General features: G+C 38.7%; 4 protein-coding genes across 4 annotated transcripts in view; 2 read left to right on the top strand and 2 right to left on the bottom strand.

Moving 5' to 3' along the window:
- Positions 1 to 873, bottom strand: part of prr14 (proline rich 14) — a 12,713-nt gene extending 11,840 nt beyond the window's left edge. The window contains exon 1 of the mRNA XM_014030231.1: positions 808 to 873. The gene's annotated coding sequence lies outside the window, so the exon portion shown is untranslated. The remainder of the gene's footprint in view (positions 1 to 807) is intronic.
- A 606-nt stretch (positions 874 to 1,479) lies between these two features.
- On the bottom strand, positions 1,480 to 6,329 carry cd2bp2 (CD2 (cytoplasmic tail) binding protein 2). The gene is made up of 6 exons (XM_014030232.1): positions 5,942 to 6,329; positions 4,199 to 4,328; positions 3,790 to 3,947; positions 3,139 to 3,709; positions 1,880 to 1,965; positions 1,480 to 1,713 (listed from the first exon to the last, which is right to left on the bottom strand). The coding sequence occupies exons 1-6, from the start codon at positions 6,014 to 6,016 to the stop codon at positions 1,603 to 1,605; spliced, it is 1,131 nt and encodes a 376-aa protein (XP_013885686.1). The 5' UTR covers positions 6,017 to 6,329; the 3' UTR covers positions 1,480 to 1,602.
- A 1,794-nt stretch (positions 6,330 to 8,123) lies between these two features.
- pheta2 (PH domain containing endocytic trafficking adaptor 2) lies at positions 8,124 to 11,842 on the top strand. The gene is made up of 5 exons (XM_014030227.1): positions 8,124 to 8,769; positions 8,954 to 9,015; positions 9,134 to 9,240; positions 9,324 to 9,624; positions 11,120 to 11,842. Exons 3-5 carry the CDS (start codon positions 9,160 to 9,162, stop codon positions 11,518 to 11,520), a joined length of 783 nt encoding a protein of 260 aa, XP_013885681.1. The 5' UTR covers positions 8,124 to 8,769; positions 8,954 to 9,015; positions 9,134 to 9,159; the 3' UTR covers positions 11,521 to 11,842.
- Positions 11,843 to 16,370: 4,528 nt separating this feature from the next.
- Positions 16,371 to 16,957, top strand: part of LOC106533791 (myosin regulatory light chain 2, skeletal muscle isoform type 2) — a 7,231-nt gene continuing 6,644 nt past the window's right edge. The window contains exon 1 of the mRNA XM_014030230.1: positions 16,371 to 16,388. Coding sequence (XP_013885684.1) covers positions 16,386 to 16,388 — 3 coding nt within the window. The 5' untranslated portion in view covers positions 16,371 to 16,385. The remainder of the gene's footprint in view (positions 16,389 to 16,957) is intronic.

Raw genomic sequence — 16,957 nt, 5'->3', positions numbered from 1 at the left:
GGTGAAAATTTCATGTCATTAGCACCTCTAGTAATATATTTACTGAGAAAAATGGTGACGTGTTCAATACTTATTTTACCCGCTGTATGTGAATTATCTTATCTGAATAATAAAAAAGCTGAACTAAAAAAGCACAAATTACTAATGTTTGTTTATTTAAGGACATAGTTTACTAAAGTGGGTTCTTTAATGATTCAATTTACTGTAATGCAGCCTAATATGAACAAGAACTGTAACATTTAAAACACTATTTAACGCATTATTTGGCGATTAAAAGAACAGCTGAGTGAATTTAATTTTAGATAAACTCTCTTTTCCAATTTATTAAACACATGTTATGGAAAAGTTGCTCAGCTCACGTCTAACAACAGAAAACCAACAACAARGAGTAATTTCAGAAACCACGCGATGATTTAAGCGAGTGTTTTGAGTCAAAAGAAGCGGCACATTTATCAAAAATGAGCACCGTCTACTTGCTGGAAATAATATACATATTTTTAAATTATGAGCTAATTACAACAACCAACAACCATGTATTTCGAATAAGATGGCTGTCACTAAGATGTGATCTGTTACAGTTTAAAGTAGATCATAWCAGAGCTTCATTTAAAAACTCCTTCGGCACTTCGCGGTTCGGCTAAACGCCAAGAGACCCACTACTGCGCTTACACCAGGTAATAGTCGTAGCCGGGAACTGTCATTTCTCTAAACGCGCCGCGATGCTTACACGGGACAAGCGGGAATATTTTCCTTTTGAAGCGTAGATAAACACGATAACTGTGACTAAATAGCGTAAGGTAAGCTCACCTGAATCGTTTAACTGGACCGGGGGTGACTACACCGAACAAGCCGTAAACAAAACATGCCAAACGGACGGCGCCCTACAGCAGCAGGCAGCGAGACCAGAAATGTGTCCGTTTTTACAACAACCAAAGGCAGGCCGGAACATCCAATCACAGCCCGAGACGCCTCCGTTCGAAACGCCTTCTTAAAATCTGACCAATCGGGTGAGGAGTTTTAGGGTCGCCGGTGTAGGGCAGCCAATAGGAGTGCGACGGGAAAATARATGAACGCAGTACAATTCTTTCATGTGCTGGGGTGAACCAGTTGTAAAAGACCCTAATTTTATAATTTGACAAATAACAGGACAATTATTATTTATTAATGATAATTATTTAATAATTTATTTATGTAGAAGCAATTAATTATAGCTTCAAATGCCTTACTAATCCCATCCCTCAGCAGCACTTCCAGCTCCTCATGGGGGATCCCGGAGTTTGATGGCCAGAAAGGATCATTAATCCTTCAGCTGATTCCTTTTGATGTAGAGCAAAACTTCTCAGCCCATCTCCAAGGTCACCATCACTTGTAAACAACCCCGATATTTCAACTCCCTCCCCCTTTAAATGAATTTATCATCACTTTACTGTATGTTGTTGATCTGTTATTTAGTCACATGACGAAAAAAAAAATCCCACATAAACCTCTTTTTTTATTTAAAAACAGCATCCAGAAAAACAAACGGGAAAACCCCGGAAACAAAAATATTGTAGGCGAAACGTTCAAAGAACTCCTGGTTATTTTCTTGACAGTTCACAGATTTCATGTGTAAAGGTCGAAGTCTATTCTTCTGGAGTTGTAGAACTGAGATCCCTCCTGGTCCACCCTCCTGCAGTAGACCCCGCTGCTGAAGTAGCCTTCATCCACCCAGCCCTGGAAAACACACCAGTAAGAAGATTAAAGCCCACCGGGTCAGACTGAGGTTAACGAGGAAACCAGTGAACGACTCGGTCCAGTAAACAGATTTACTCAGATGAGTGTTTATGATCATAGTTTTTGTAATTTCTGCACTTGTACGGGTTAAAAAAAGATGTTTTACCTGCATCTGTTGGCTGGTGAAGGGCCCATAGATTTCTGAATCATCCTTATTTTCCCATCTGTACTCCCACATCACTTCATCACTCACTGAGGAGAAAATAAAGTAAAATAAAWAAACAAAACCTTGATAACTGTGACGCCTCACAGCATTCACACTGAGACCGTTTCTTCTCCCGTACGTTTTTCAGCGTCTAATTCYCTCTACAAGTTTTGTGCTACTTCAACAATTCCTATTTCAAAACATTCAGATCGATTATGTGAGGGGTGCCATGACTCTTGGTATTTCAGCTATTTATACTTTTTTAGCTATTTTATTTTTTAGCTACTTTTTTGCCATTAAAAATGAATGGAGCTTTTTTCAACATCCTTAAACTCCTTTAAAATATTTCTAAATCTTTACAGCACCTTACACATTTTGTTCTGGTTATGCTCTTTTTCACTGTCCTGTGCTAATTTTAGCTACTTTTTGCTAATTTTAGCATTTTTCTGCTATATCAGCTAAAATTCTGCTTTTTTCCACTTTTTCTGCTACTTATGCTTCTAACAGATGCTTTCTGCTGTAAACAGCTTTTTTAGAAATTTTAGCTTATGCTCAGCTGTTATAAGCTAAAGTTTACTTTTTAAGGCTAAATACACATTTTTATGTAGCAATTACAACTTTGTTCTGCTAAGTTTCAGCAAACTTGTCCTCCTTAAGCTACCTTATAATAATTACAGAATTTACAGCTACTTTTTAGCTGTTTTACAGAAAATCTTGGCTGTTTTAGCCAATTTCCTACAGATTGTCATTTCTTTTTTACTTTTACGCATTTTTCTGCTATTTTTATTCATTTTCCAGCCATCTACCATGTAGGTGCTAATTTCAACTTGTGGCTGCTATTTTTCGCCTATTATATAATAATTTTAGCTTTGTTTGCTATTTTAGCTCTTTTTGCTATTCTGCTTTTTTCACCTTCTTTTGCTTTCCAATTTCTGCTACTTATGCTTCTTACAGATGATTTCAGCTATATTCAGGTATTTTATCTCTTAGCTTTTAGCTGTTTTCTGTTGTTTTCAACTGGATTTCTTCTACTTTTTACTGTTTTTCTTCAAAGTTAGGCTTTTTTTGCTTCTTTGTTTTTCAAAATGAGTTCACTTTAAGACTTTTGCAGTTAAATATTTTCAGCATCTTTCAGCTAAAGTTTTCAGATGACACATTCACACTAGCATTTTCGCAGGAAATGCAATTTCTCAATTTGCATAAAACTGAGACAAAACAACCTTTTCTGTCTTCCTCCTCGTTTTCCTCTGATTTTTCTCCAATCTTCTCATCAAATTTATCACCAAACATGTCGAGTTCATCCTCCTCCTCSTCGTCACCGCTCTGCTTCCTCCCCAGCGCGGGCTGCTTGCTGCTCATGCTCTTCATCACGTAGGCCAGCTTTTCGAAGGTCTGCTGATAGATTTCAAACATCCCGGATCCCACCAGCCTGTCCGCTAAAGCCGTGAGCTTGTCCAGCTTGTCCGCGTCTCTCGTCGTCTCCTCCGTCGCTTCGTTMTCCTCCCTCAGTTTTCTCTTCTTGCGTCCTCCGAGGCCTCCTAACCGCCGCAGCGCCGCGGCCACCGTCTCCCCGGGCGTCAGCAGCTCGAGCACGGCTTCGACGAGCTGCTGCTGCGTGAGCGACGCCAGGGGGTCCTCCGCGGGCGTCTCGTCCTCCTCCTCCTCCTCTTCGCCCGCCTGCTGTTCTTCTCTCTGCTTTTCCTCTTCAGCCTCGTCTTCGTCGCCCACTCTGCGCTTCCGTTTGGCTGCGAGGCCTTTCTTTTTCTTCACAGGCTGCTCTTTTATTTTCACCTGCAACAGGAAATTTACCTGATCAATTATGATGCAAAGTCCACAAAACAACTTTTTTATATATATTTAAAAGCTCTAACCCAGTCTATGTTGTCAAGCCAGTTGTCCCTAATRTGTGTTTCCTTCTTGACAAAATAGTTTCCCTCTGAATCAAAGTGTCCTTCCTGCATCTCCTCCTCCAGGTTAAAAGGTGTGATGGACACTCCTTCATCAAAYTCAATTGTTGCTCCTTCTTGGCCTGAAGAACATTTGTTAAACAATCAACAAATTACATTTCTAAGCCAAAGTATAATTTCACTTWTAAACCTGTGAATAAATGAATTTAGGAAAACCTTTGCATCAGTCCTGATAAAATTTGTTCCCAATTCAGAATAACAGGGAGGACAACATTTAGATGTTAACAAGTCAGGAGCATGTTCTCAAAGTTTTGTGTACATAATGTAAAAAGAGTGGGAAAAAACATTATCTGTCGTTGAAAACTGGACGTACCTTCCACATCATCACTGTCGAGAATATTGTATTTGCTGCTCTTTGTGACCTCCTCGTCATCCTCTTCGTCACTGTCCAGAGAATGTTTACCCTTGAATCTGGAGCCTGGTCCACTGACAGCTTCACAGCTCTGTGTTAAAAAAACAAAAACAATGTTTTAATTTAGTGTAAACCGTTATCGTTCTGGACTTTTTTTTTTTTAATGCACGGTATCTTATCTTCTTTCATCTTCATAGTCCAGTACAGTAATTTTTATTATATTCCTTTTTTTTAGTTTTATTAATTCTATTATTATTGCTACAGTTGATAAGGACACATAGAAAAACACTGTTTCTGTGGACTGATTTATGTATCTGCTGCTGCTATTACACCTGAATTTCCTCGCCGCAGGACAATAAAGTCTGTTTTGTTTCATTTCTTTTCTATTTGCAGCATTTTTAGGTTGTAATCCTTATAACTAACGCTAGGATGTGCTGTTGTTACAGCTATTGTGTACAAATAATTCTATTTTTTTCCACCCAGACAGGTTTTTTATGTGACAACTTGACATCAAATCAGTAGTGATGTTCCATACTGCCAATTTTCTTTCCGATACTGACACCAAGTAAAATTTGTCTGGTATCGGCGGTACTGATACTTTGTGATAACACACATAATGTGTCTGTTAAATCTTAAAAGCACCGCTTTATAAATAACACATGACATAGTAAGTCATTTATTAATTTAAAAGTCTTTCTAACCCTAACCTTATATTTGTTTAGCACAATTTAATATTCTTATCCTTAAGAAATACAATAATTTTTGAATAGTGAATAAAAGTGAGAAAAATATTTTAAAAGTTGTTATTTTTGTATGTTTTGTAGCATTGCTTGTGTGTTTGCAGGAACGTATCTGGACAGAGCTAATGCTGTTTGGGGGTGGGTGGGGCATGGCATAAAAAAGTTTGGGAACCCCTCATCTAGAATTTAATTACAGTCAGAAGCAGAATTTATGTTAAAATGACCTGCCATACATGTACAGACTGAGTGACTGACAGAGCACGTGCCACTGTGCTTATGAAGCGGAAGAAAAAGTAGTTCCCTCCAACCACATGTTTAAGATAAGATTGTAATAGTTTAGTTATTTTCCACTATTTTATTGTTAATGATGAACATTATAGGGAACAACTAAAATATCATGGCATCGATATTTTTATTTTAGTATCGATTCTAGAACAAAAATCTGGTATCGGTAGTATCGATATTTCAGTATCGATCTGCAGCACATCATTATCAATCAGGCATAGGTCCATTTCAAAACCAGTTTCATGCAAACAATTTACAACCTTATTCAGCACAACCAGTTAAATTTTAACTACATATAGTCCAGTTCATCTAAAATATATTAAAAAAAAAACTATCAGACAGTCACTTAAGTAAACATCTCCATCAAAGGAAGCAAACAAACTGAAGGGAAAAGTGAGAGTTTAATGTCAAATTACCAAAACAATTCAAGTTAAAATGCCAAACACACTGGATCTGTGTAAACTGAGGAGGTAGCAGCTAAAAACACWTGAATTTTACATCAACAACAGTTTTCCTGACGCACATTTAGGCTAAAAACTACTAGTTTTTACAACTAAAGTCAAAAAGCCTGCTTGATTTAGGTCTACTGGTCATTAATTTATGATGGCTTCACAAAGCAATGTTTTAACTAACTCCTTATTTGACCAACAGCAGCAGTAAACTGTGTTTAACGGAGCACCTTTTTATTTGGGCCGTCGTCTTCCAGGTCAAACTCCTCGTTTCCGTCCTCAAATGTTACTTTTCTTTTCGACATGGTGCCACGAAAAGGGGATGAATCAACTCTTTATTGTTTTACTCTCGTAACGCAAGTGTAGGTAAGAAAAGAGTGTAAATATAAACTGGTTTTATGCAGCGAAACTCATTTTAGCTTTTGTTGCTACAACAGAGTAGCATGGCGCGTGAAAAACAAGTCACGCTTTTACCACAGATCTAACAATGCCTTCGGGTGAAACGACTTTTAGCGTTAAGGCATATTTTAAATAAACTATATTTTTTGCTATGATGAATAAAAAATGCGAGAAAGCTAATGAATGCTAGCGTGCTGAAAACCTGCTAAAAATATTTCAAGCTACGGTCGTGTTTTTTTCTTCTTCGTTGTTTTTTTTAGCAGCAGCACTCACAAACTGACGCATTGGCGCCACTAGGCGGTGAGGACAAGAATTACATCTCCACAATAGGGAAAGCTAAATTAAGTTGTTTTATTTATTTATTTTTTTTGGTCCAGTTTTGGGCAAAGTATGATTGAACATTTATTTAAATAAATTATACTCTTAAAACAAATATATAAAATAAACATCAAGTAGTTTTCACCAATAGTTAGTCAGTTTACSACGTTGTTTTTGCTTCCAGTCATACAGTGAGGTCTTTCTTTCTTTTATGAAATAAATATAACAGCAGCTTTAAATTGATATATCCTGATGCATCTCAGTAATCCAGGTAAAAAATCAAAAAGAAAAAAAATTGTATAAGTCTTCTGGACGGGTTCTTCTCTAATGAAACGTTTCGTCTCTCCTCCAAGAGACTTCTTCAGTCTGAGAGTTTCAGGCAAAATTCAGGCTTTTAAGCACTGCCTCCATGTGACTGATATTCACATCACATGGCTATCGTATTGTTAACATGGGGTGGAGTGATACTGGCAATAGCAGCACTGTAGGAGGGGGACAACTGAAAGCGGAGGCCTCCACCTCTGTTTAATGATGGACGTCTTTCTTCACAAAAATGGCTTCTTTTACTCCTCTCTCAAACCAACGTTCCTCCCTATCAAGAATGAGAACATCCTCATCTCTGAAAGAGTGACCGCTGGCCTGTAAATGAGTGAAAACTGCAGAGTTCTGGCCATTAGATGTAGCTCGTCTGTGTTGGGACATTCTTTTGAACAGTGGTTGCTTTGTTTCCCCGATGTATAGCTGGTCGCAGTCCTCCTGGCACTTAACAGCATATACAACATTGCTCTGTTTGTGCCGGGGCACCGGATCTTTGGGGTGAACCAGCCTTTGCCGTAATGTGCTTTGGGGTTTGAAAGCCACTGGGACATCATGTTTAGAAAATAAACGTCTCAGTTTCTCCGAAACACCCGCAACATACGGAATAACCACTGGTTTGGGTCTGGGTTTGGGGTCTTCATTTTCACCTGAAGGTTGCATGGAGTCCTGTCTGTGTTTCCTGTCTGCTTTCAGGAAAGCCCAGTCAGGATAACCACACTGCTCCAGGGCCTGTCGTGTGTGTGATTTCTCTTTCTGCCTGGCTCCTGGGTTTGTAGGGACACTGTCTGCTCTGTGGTACAGAGTCCTGATCACTCCTAACTTGTGTTCCAGTGGGTGGTGGGAGTCAAAACGCAAATATTGGTCTGTGTGGGTGGGCTTACGATATACGCCAGCTTCCAATCGTCCTCCATCCGAAACCGAGACATCGCAATCCAGGAACGCCAACCTGCCATTTTTTTACATCCTTTCATGTGAACTTAATATATTCATCCACAGAGTTGATGTGATCAGTGAAATGTTGGACTTCCTGGGCTTTAATTTTAACCCAGGTGTCGTCAACATATCTGAACCAACGGCTCAGTGGCACCCCTGAAAAGGACATCAAGGCTCTCTTTTCCACTTCCTCCATGTACAGGTTMGCAACAATAGGAGAAACTGGGGATCCCATGGCACACCCATGTTTCTGCCTATAATATTGCCCCCGTACGTGAAGTAGGTTGACTCCAGGCACAGTTTGAGGAGTTGGCACACTTGTTCTGTGGAAAGTGTGGTTCCGCTGCTGAGAGTGGTGTCTGATTTTAGTGCTTAAAAGCCTGAATTTTGCCTGAAACTCTCAGACTGAAGAAGTCTCTTGGAGAAGAGATGAAATGTTTCATTAGAGAACCCGTCCAGAAGACCTGTACCATTTTTTTTCTTTTTTAAATTGATATAATGTCTCATCCCCGGGTGTCTTAACTCTTGAATACTTTTTCCAGAATACCTTCAGCTCCAATAGAAGAAAAAGGATATCAAAAATAAACAACCAATGTTAAGGTCAGTGGATATCTGCCTGCTTCTGCTCGCATAAATGAATATTCATCCCATGGTGAGTCATCCGCCTCTGTATATCATCAGACTCAAATGAAACTTACATAAATAAAAGCGTAAAGGAAATGCAGAAGTGAGCAATCTGAGGCAGAAAGTCCTCTTCAACATTTTCAGTTCCAGGTATCTCTTYTCACAGCTGCACCCATTTGAGCTGCTGTATTCAGTTCTGCCACAGCAGCTCAAGGCAGACTCAAGAGAGAATATAATATGCCAGGGTATTGTTACCAGGAAGTGGGTCGAGTTATTTATATTTCAGCACCCGTCCTCTGGTTCCCATGAGAGGACCGTGTTGGTAACCTGAAGCTGAATAGMCAAACATTGTCTGGTCCTGGATGAATCAAACCAGGTGGAAAATCAACGAGAGCGACAAGAATCAAAAGAAAATGTGTTCAGTAACGAGGATTTAAATTAACTCTGCGAAGAGTTTGGCTCAAAGGTAAGTCTGTCTCAGTTTTTACATTTTATTCTACTTTAATAATCACTGAACAATAAGAAAATAGATTTTGAGTAAAGGTATCTGACTGTTAATGTCTGTATGTGAAGAGTTTGCTTTACCACACCAAGTTTTACAACAATATTTGTAAAATTGACTGAGCATAGTCATTTTTGTGTCATTGAAGGTCACTTGGCTGTGGGGGCCATCTTGAATAAGGTTAACTTCAGAAGTCACCTGGTTTTAAGGGTAAAATCAGTTAATTTTCCTGAAAGTTTCAATAAAATCCATCCAGTGGGTCATGAGATATTTTGCTAACAGGCACATGATGAACATTACTGACCTCCTTCTTCTTGATGATTCCTAGGTTTGAACGTTTATTCAGAAGCTGGAATGAAGATTAATGAGAAGATTCTGACTCATTACCTGTCCTGCCCCTCACCAGTAGATAAAGAGGGATATCTCCTCAAGAAGGTTTTTGAAACCTCACAAAACACAGAATTCCTAATAGGTTTTCTGTTTACTTAAAAAAAACAACTTTTTGTCTGACTTCATAGAAGGAGCGAACTGGCACCTTTCAGCGGCGGTGGTTTGTCCTGAAGGCCAACATGCTCTTCTACCAGGAGCGTCCAGCTGACCGACACCTGCTGGGCGTCATCGTGCTGGAGGGCTGCGCCGTCCAGCGCTCAGAGTCCGAAGAACCGCTGGCCTTCTCTCTGGTGTTCGGACCTGGGCTCAAAACCTACAGGTTCTTAGCAAGAGATCACCGGACTCAGGAGGGCTGGGTGAATGCYCTGTTCTCAGCCCGACACTGTTACATCTCCCAGCTGGTGAAGGATCTGGGGAGGAAATATGAAGGTGTGTGAAAAATAATCTTTCCTGTAGATTAAAGGTACTTTTATTGAAAAGGTCAACCTGAAGTATAACAAAGTTTAACTTGAAGTATATCAAAAGTTAACCTGAAAAATATCAAAAGTTATCCTGAACTACATAAAAGATTAGCCTAAAATATATCAAAGGTTATCGTCAACTATACTGAAGATTAGTCTGCACTATATGAAAGGTTATTCTAAACTTTATCAAAGGCAATCCTGAACTTCATCAAAAGTTAGCTCAAACTACGTCAAAGCCTTAGCTATAACAATGAATATCCTGAAATATATAAAAGGCTATCCCTAACTACATCAAAGGTTATCCCAAACTACATCAAAGGTTATCCCAAACTACATGAAAGGTTATCCCCAACTACATGAAATGTTGTCCCAAACTACATGAAAGGTTATCCCCAACTACATGAAAGGTTATCTCAAACTACATCAAAGGTTATCCCCAACTACATCAAAGGTTATCTCAAACTCCATCAAAGGTTGTCCCAAACTACATCAAAGTTTATCCCCAACTACAGTACATCAAAGGTTATCTCAAACTACATCAAAGGTTGCCCCAAACTACATCAAAGGTTGTCCCAAACTACATCAAAGGTTATCCCCAACTACAGTACATCAAAAGTTATCTCAAACTACATCAAAGGTTGCCCCAAACTACATCAAAGGTTATCCCAAACTACATCAAAGGTTGCCCCAAACTACATCAAAGGTTATCCCAAACTACATCAAAGGTTGTCCCAAACTACATCAAATGTTATCCCAAACTACATCAAAGGTTATCCCAAAATACATCAAAGGTTGTCCCAAACTACATCAAAGGTTATCCCCAATTACATCAAAAGTTATCCCAAACTACAAAAAAGATTATCCCCAACTTCATCAAAGGTTATCCAAAACAACATCAAAGGTTATCCCAAACTACATCAAAGTTTGTCCCAAACCAAATCAAAGGTTACCCCAAACTACATCAAAGGTTATCCCAAACTACATCAAAGTTTGTCCCAAACTACATCAAAGGTTACCCCAAACTACATCAAAGNATCAAAGGTTACCCCAAACTACATCAAAGGTTATCCCAAACTACATCAAAGTTTGTCCCAAACTACATCAAAGGTTACCCCAAACTACATCAAAGGTTATCCCAAACTACATCAAAGTTTGTCCCAAACTACATCAAAGGTTATCCCAAACTACATCAAAGGTTATCCCAAACTACATCAAAGTTTGTCCCAAACTACATCAAAGGTTATACCAAACTACATCAAAGGTTATCCCAAACTACATCAAAGGTTATCCCAAACTACATCTAAGCTTATCCCAAACTACATCTAAGAATATCTTGAACTATATCAGAGAATATCTCAAATTACATCAAAGGTTAACCTTAAGTATATCAATGTTAGAGTTTTGATACTTATTATTTTTCATTATTGCTTGATTGTTAATTGACATTCTTGTTTCCATAGAAGCCAAACAGCAACGAGGCTCCAGTGGCCCCCCCTCCTCTGTGGATCTCCTCAGTCCATCCACCAACAGCCTCTTGTCTGCAGAAGAACCATCTGCAGTCATCAGAGAAGGGAGAAGCTTCAGTGCCAGTGCGGTTCTACATTCACCCTCAGCTTCAACCAAGGTGTTGCCTAAAAAGTCCCCCAAACTGTGGCCAAGGAGGAACGCTTACGTCACACCCCTCAACGGACCAGCACCTTTGTACGGCGAATGGCCTCTGGTGGGGTCCGATCCACTCGTGGAGTTCAGCAAACTTCACGATTATTATGGTCAAGAAGTGAAGAAAGCGAGGGAGGAGTGGGTGAAGAGTCGACAGACACCAGATGAAAGCAGTGACAGAGATCTTATTGACCTCGGGTGAAAAAAAAGAGACTTTTACTTCAATCAGGAACTGAACCTGAAGCGCTTCTATATATAAATCTGAGAGCAGCAAAGAGCAAATATGTCACGCCTTTTTACATTTGCACTATTCAGAAAATAACCTCGTTATTCTTTGTAATTCATGCCAGCAAGTCAGTAAGGTGACATCTTTCCTTCATAACAAAAACCAGGAAACCTTGACTTAATGACCAGATTTACTGAAGCAGTCTTTTTTTTTCAARCTACAAATAAGTGTTAAGATGCAGTATTAACCAAGAGCTATTTTTTAAAAAAATGTGAGTAAATAAAACAAGTTTATTCAATCAAATGACTCCTTTGCAATCCCAGCAAACTGAAACCAGGTTAGTAACGCTTGAGCATCAAACTAACAAAGGCAGAAGGGTCGAACTGAGGAGTGTGAACAAAGAAAACATTAAAAGATGTCTGCACAGAGGACCAGTGAAGTGATAATGGTTTAATGAGCTCCGTCAGTGGAGGGTGCAGAACAGCAGAGGGAGCTGCAGATTGAATTAATTTAATTTGTTCACATGTTCAGCTTGAACAGGACATCAGGTGAAGAGAGGAAGTCAGACTCTTTAAAACTCTTTTTAAAAAGGACAGAGCTTTATGGTTATTTATGTTTGCAGCTGCACGTTACACCTTTTATAAAGGTACGCTTTTCAAAGTGATCTGAGCAGGTGGAAGAGAACTTGGAGAGGTGGAGGTATGCGCTTGAAAGAAGAGGTCAGTCATAGTAAAACAGAATACAGGTGTGTGATTGAGGAGGAGGCAGGTGGAACAGTGAGGCTACACTTAAAAGGGTCGAAACTCTGAAGGCAAACAGGTGAAAAGGATTAACATTTATTTAAACAAAAACAGGAAGTTTAAAATGAGAAAGGAGAGAAACAACACATATCTACCCATCTGTCTACCAATCTACCCATCTATCTATCCATCCATCCATCGTTCAGACGTCTCTCGTGTCTCATGTCTTCCTCAGAGGTCAGGACGGGAGCTTCTTTACATTCCAGACCATAAAGACTCTCATACCAGGAGGTCTAGGAGTTGATTGATGGTTCTAGAGGAGAGTGGTCCGATGTGTCACTCTACACCAGCGGCCTCACGCGGCGAACGCACACCTGTAGGAAAACACACATGACAGACGAATGCAAACCCATTAGGAAGTGAGTAAAGTCAGTAAAGTTCAGCAGCTGAGACGTCCGTCGCTGCTTCCTGTCCTATTTCAAGAGTCGGGATGCTATTTATAATCAGAGGGACAAAAATGACAAAATGAGTCAGGAATGGGACTCAGCGTCAATATTTACAACAAGAAAGACATTAATCTGCAAAAACAAACACGTTTTCAAAGAAAATGCCATTTATTGTCAATAAAATAGTAGCTAAAACTGTCTAATGTTTAAGAAAAATGTTATTAGGCTATTTAATGTTAAATTACAAAGAAATGTGTTTCTGTAAAAAAAAAAAGCAGCATGAGAGCTAAAATATCCAAAGGTTCAAAGGAGATAAAGCAGGAAGTTAGTTTAAAGCTAAAAGTAACATCGTGGAAGCTAGATGCTAAAATTAGCAAAAGGCTAACTGAAAACTAAAAGTAGCAAAGCAAAAGCAGCAAAATGTTAACTAAAAGCATTGAAAGTTTAGCAAATGCTAAAGCTGCAAAACAAAATCACAGTGAAAGTAGCAAAAAGCTACACTTTCTACTTTTAGCTTCTAGCAAATGTTTTGCATCAGCTAGCTTTTTTCAAGCCTTTTGAAACTTTTAATCAGTCTTTTGCTTCTATTAGTATTTAGCAAGTGTGTTGCTACTTGTAGTTTGGAACTAGCTCCCTTTATAGCTTACTACTTTATCCTTTTGAGACTTTTGGCTATTGTTTTACAAATAATGGTCAGTCTTTTTTAGCTTTTAGAAAGTGTGTTGTTACTTCTAGCTTATTGCTACTTTTTGCTTTAGCTACCATTTTGTTACTTTAACTTCTAGCTATCATTTTGCTACTTTAGCTTTTAGTTATCATTTTGCTTCTAGCAATCATTTTGCTACTTTTTGTTACGACTTTAGCTTTTAGATATTTTGTTACTTTAACTTCTAATTATCATTTTTGCTTTAGCAATCATATTGCTACTTTAGCTTCTAGCTATCATTTTGCTACTACTTTAGCTTTTAGATGTTTTGTTACTTTAACTTCTAGTTATCATTTACCTCTTTTGTTTCTAGCAATCATTTTGCTACTTTAGCTTCCAGCTGTCATTTTGCTACTACTTTAGCTTTTAGATGTTTTGTTACTTTAACTTCTAGTTATCATTTTGCTACTTTAGCTTCTAACTATCATTTTTGTTACTTTAGCTTCTAGTTATCATTTTGCTCGTTTTACTTCTAGCTATCATTTTGCTACTTTTAGGTAGCTTTTTGATTAATTTAGCTTTTGTCTTGTCTTTTTCTACTTTTAGTAAGCATTTTGCTTTGTTTAGCTTTTATTTAGCATTTTGTTACTTTTAGGTTCTTCAGTAAATCTCAGCAGTGATGCAATCGTCACTCTGTTATTTTCACAGATTTATTTGGTTTTATTTCCACCTCTGCTGCTGTTTTGTTTGATCATCTCTGGATTACTTTCAGTCTGAGTTATTAAATATTTGTGTAATGCGTCTGCCTTCAGCTCATCTCCGCGACGCAGAAGCCAATCATCAGGTGAGCCCGGGGGTCAAAGGTCAACGAGAACAAGGGGAAGGCTGACGTAAGCGTTGCCCCGCTCCGAAGTCCCGCTAATCCACCAAAACACGACTCGTCAGGTTAGAGGAGACTAGAGGAATCCCAACTATAGAGCCAGAGTAAATCTGTCCCACAAACCAGATTAAAACAAATTGATAAAACAAAAGAAAACGGATTAACTCCGAGGTAATTTTGGATGTAAAACCTTAGAAAAACACAAAGGGAAGCATTCTGCTCCCGGGGCCCGGCATGTTGGCAGACCGTCAAGTTTATTTAGCTATTCTGGTGTCTCTCAGCTGTCGGCCGGGAATGTCTGCTGCCATCACCCTGACGAGTAATCCTGTATATTTAAGAGGGGGTCAGACGGGGGGGCGCAACAGGTGGGCAAATGTTCAGAACTGTGGCCACCCACCAAACACACCTTTGTAGTAAAGCTGCTGAGGTCAAAGGTTAATGGTGATTTCACCCTTCAGGGATTTTTAGTTTATTTAGGGCCGACATGAAAACGAAAAGGAAACAACTTTCTAATATTCAGGAGCTTTAGGCCGAGAAATGTATTTATTTTTAATCAAACGTGCGTTTTAATATAGTATTTAAACGTTTTAGTTTTAATTTATTCTGATTTCTTTTATAAAATATCTGGTTATTTTTCTATGATATAATTACTGAGTTCATAATGAGTAATTTCTACACATTATCTATGTTAAGAAAGTGAAACTATTAAAAACGAATGCCGCAAACAAAGGTAAATCGGGATTTTTTTAAAGTTCACTTTAAAGTGCCTGTGACATGCTTTTTCTTCAAATACAAAAAGTAAAAAATATATATATTTAATAAAATTAGCATAGTGCATTATTTTACCCATTTTGTCCCATAACTGGCACATTTTCTCTTGAATTTGGCTCAGCAAAGTGAAACAGGAAGTGACATCAAAGGGGAACTCTTTAAGAAAAGAAACTAGTCTTTGTTTATTGAAACAATCTTATTTAAATTCTTCTTCAACTCTGATAGTGACTCAAAATATTCTAAAGAAACATCAMATTCTTCTCTAATTATTGTAGCATCGCTCTGTTCACATGCAGACATTCCCCTTTGACATCACTTCCTGTTTCTTCACATGCAAATATCTCAACAACTGTTCATCTCAACGGCGTGAAATTTGTTTTGCAACATGTTATCAATGTTCTCTTTCCAAAAACGCATTCACATTTATCACAAAAATTTGATGTCACAGGCACTTTAATGTTAGAATTGAACTACAGGTTTGCAAATCACATGGAAAAATACAGAAATGCATCATGAGATTTGAAAATATCTGCATTAATGCAAGAAGAACCATCTTCCTCATCAACACTAAAGATGAGCGGTGGATTGAGTTCTGCTGGGAATGATCTGGTTGCATGAACAAGACTTGGTTTTGCTTTATTCGGCTTGCAGATTAGACCAGTCCTGGTCCTCGAAGGCCACAATCCTGCATGTTTTAGTTGCTTCCCTTTTCCTCAGAACTCTGTTAATCACTCAAATCAGGCGTTTCAAATCAGAGAAACATCTGAAACCTGCAGGATCAGTGGCCCTCGAGGAGCAGGACCGGAGTCAGACTTTTATAGGAAACCTTTAAATTCGACTTTCCGGCCCCCGATGAGAGCAGAGCAGAGCTGCACCCGGGGGCCGAGTATAAAATATAGAATCGCAGTGACCATCACAAACCAAAAATAAAGTCAGAGCGCGACCCACGGCATCTTTCTGTATGGAGGTGGACAGGAGGAGGGAGGAGGGACAGTGTCCAGCGGTCCAACGGAGCATCTATGTTCTGAATACCCTTATTAGTCCACGTGGGACTGCATAGTCCCCCACATATCAGGTTTACTTAATTCCAAGACTCCTGGGCCTATTTTTGATCTCCTGTAAGGTGATAGCTGTCCCGCCATTCTGTCTCCTTTGCTTTAGCCATCCGTGCTCTCTCTCTCTCCATCTCTCTCTCTCTCTCCCTCTCTCTTTTATATCTCCATCCAAACTTGAAGCTGAGGCTAAAGATAGAGCGGGCCGAGGAGGGGTATATAAGCTCCTGGGAATATACGTTTAACGCGGCTTCACACTATCTTCTCTTTCTTGATCATCCAAACCTCCACTGTTCACGCCTGAAGATGGTGAGTAGCAGGAGGCACCAGCAGGAGCGAAACACAACCAGGACTCTTTTTTTACGTTTTATTTTTGGATTTATTCTGCTTTTTTGTTCATTTCAACTTGATGTGGAATATAACCGGGAGGCTTTGATTTGTTGTGATGCTGTTTTAAGTACAGTTTGCATGTCAAAGCTACATTTTTGTAGACATATGAAGGGTCTAGAGTCCCAGATTATAATTTAAGATTAATTGTTGTATTTCTTTTTTTTTGATTTTATAGTTTTTAATCTTTGTTTTGTGTTTTTCATGTGTTGGTTTGACACTTTGTTGCAGCTGTGGTTGTTTTAAAGTGCTTTATAAATGAAGAAATACAGTGGCGTCACTAGGCCTATTTTAGGGGGGCTGGACCTAAAAAACAGTTTTTTTAAATTAAATGAATTTTTTTTTGCAAAAATTCAATATGATGTGGTCAGAACAAACAACCATTTAATATTTCATTATTAACTAAAATATATGATCATAAATCTGTCAGTTTCCCTTTAATTTTTAGTGTAACATAGAGATCCTCTTTGGTGAGCCGTTATCCAGTCCAC

This window comes from Austrofundulus limnaeus, unplaced genomic scaffold, assembly GCF_001266775.1.
Source record: "Austrofundulus limnaeus strain Quisiro unplaced genomic scaffold, Austrofundulus_limnaeus-1.0 Scaffold1020, whole genome shotgun sequence".
NCBI classification, from domain to species: Eukaryota; Metazoa; Chordata; class Actinopteri; order Cyprinodontiformes; family Rivulidae; genus Austrofundulus; species Austrofundulus limnaeus.
This window is presented reverse-complemented; position numbering and strand designations above follow the sequence as displayed.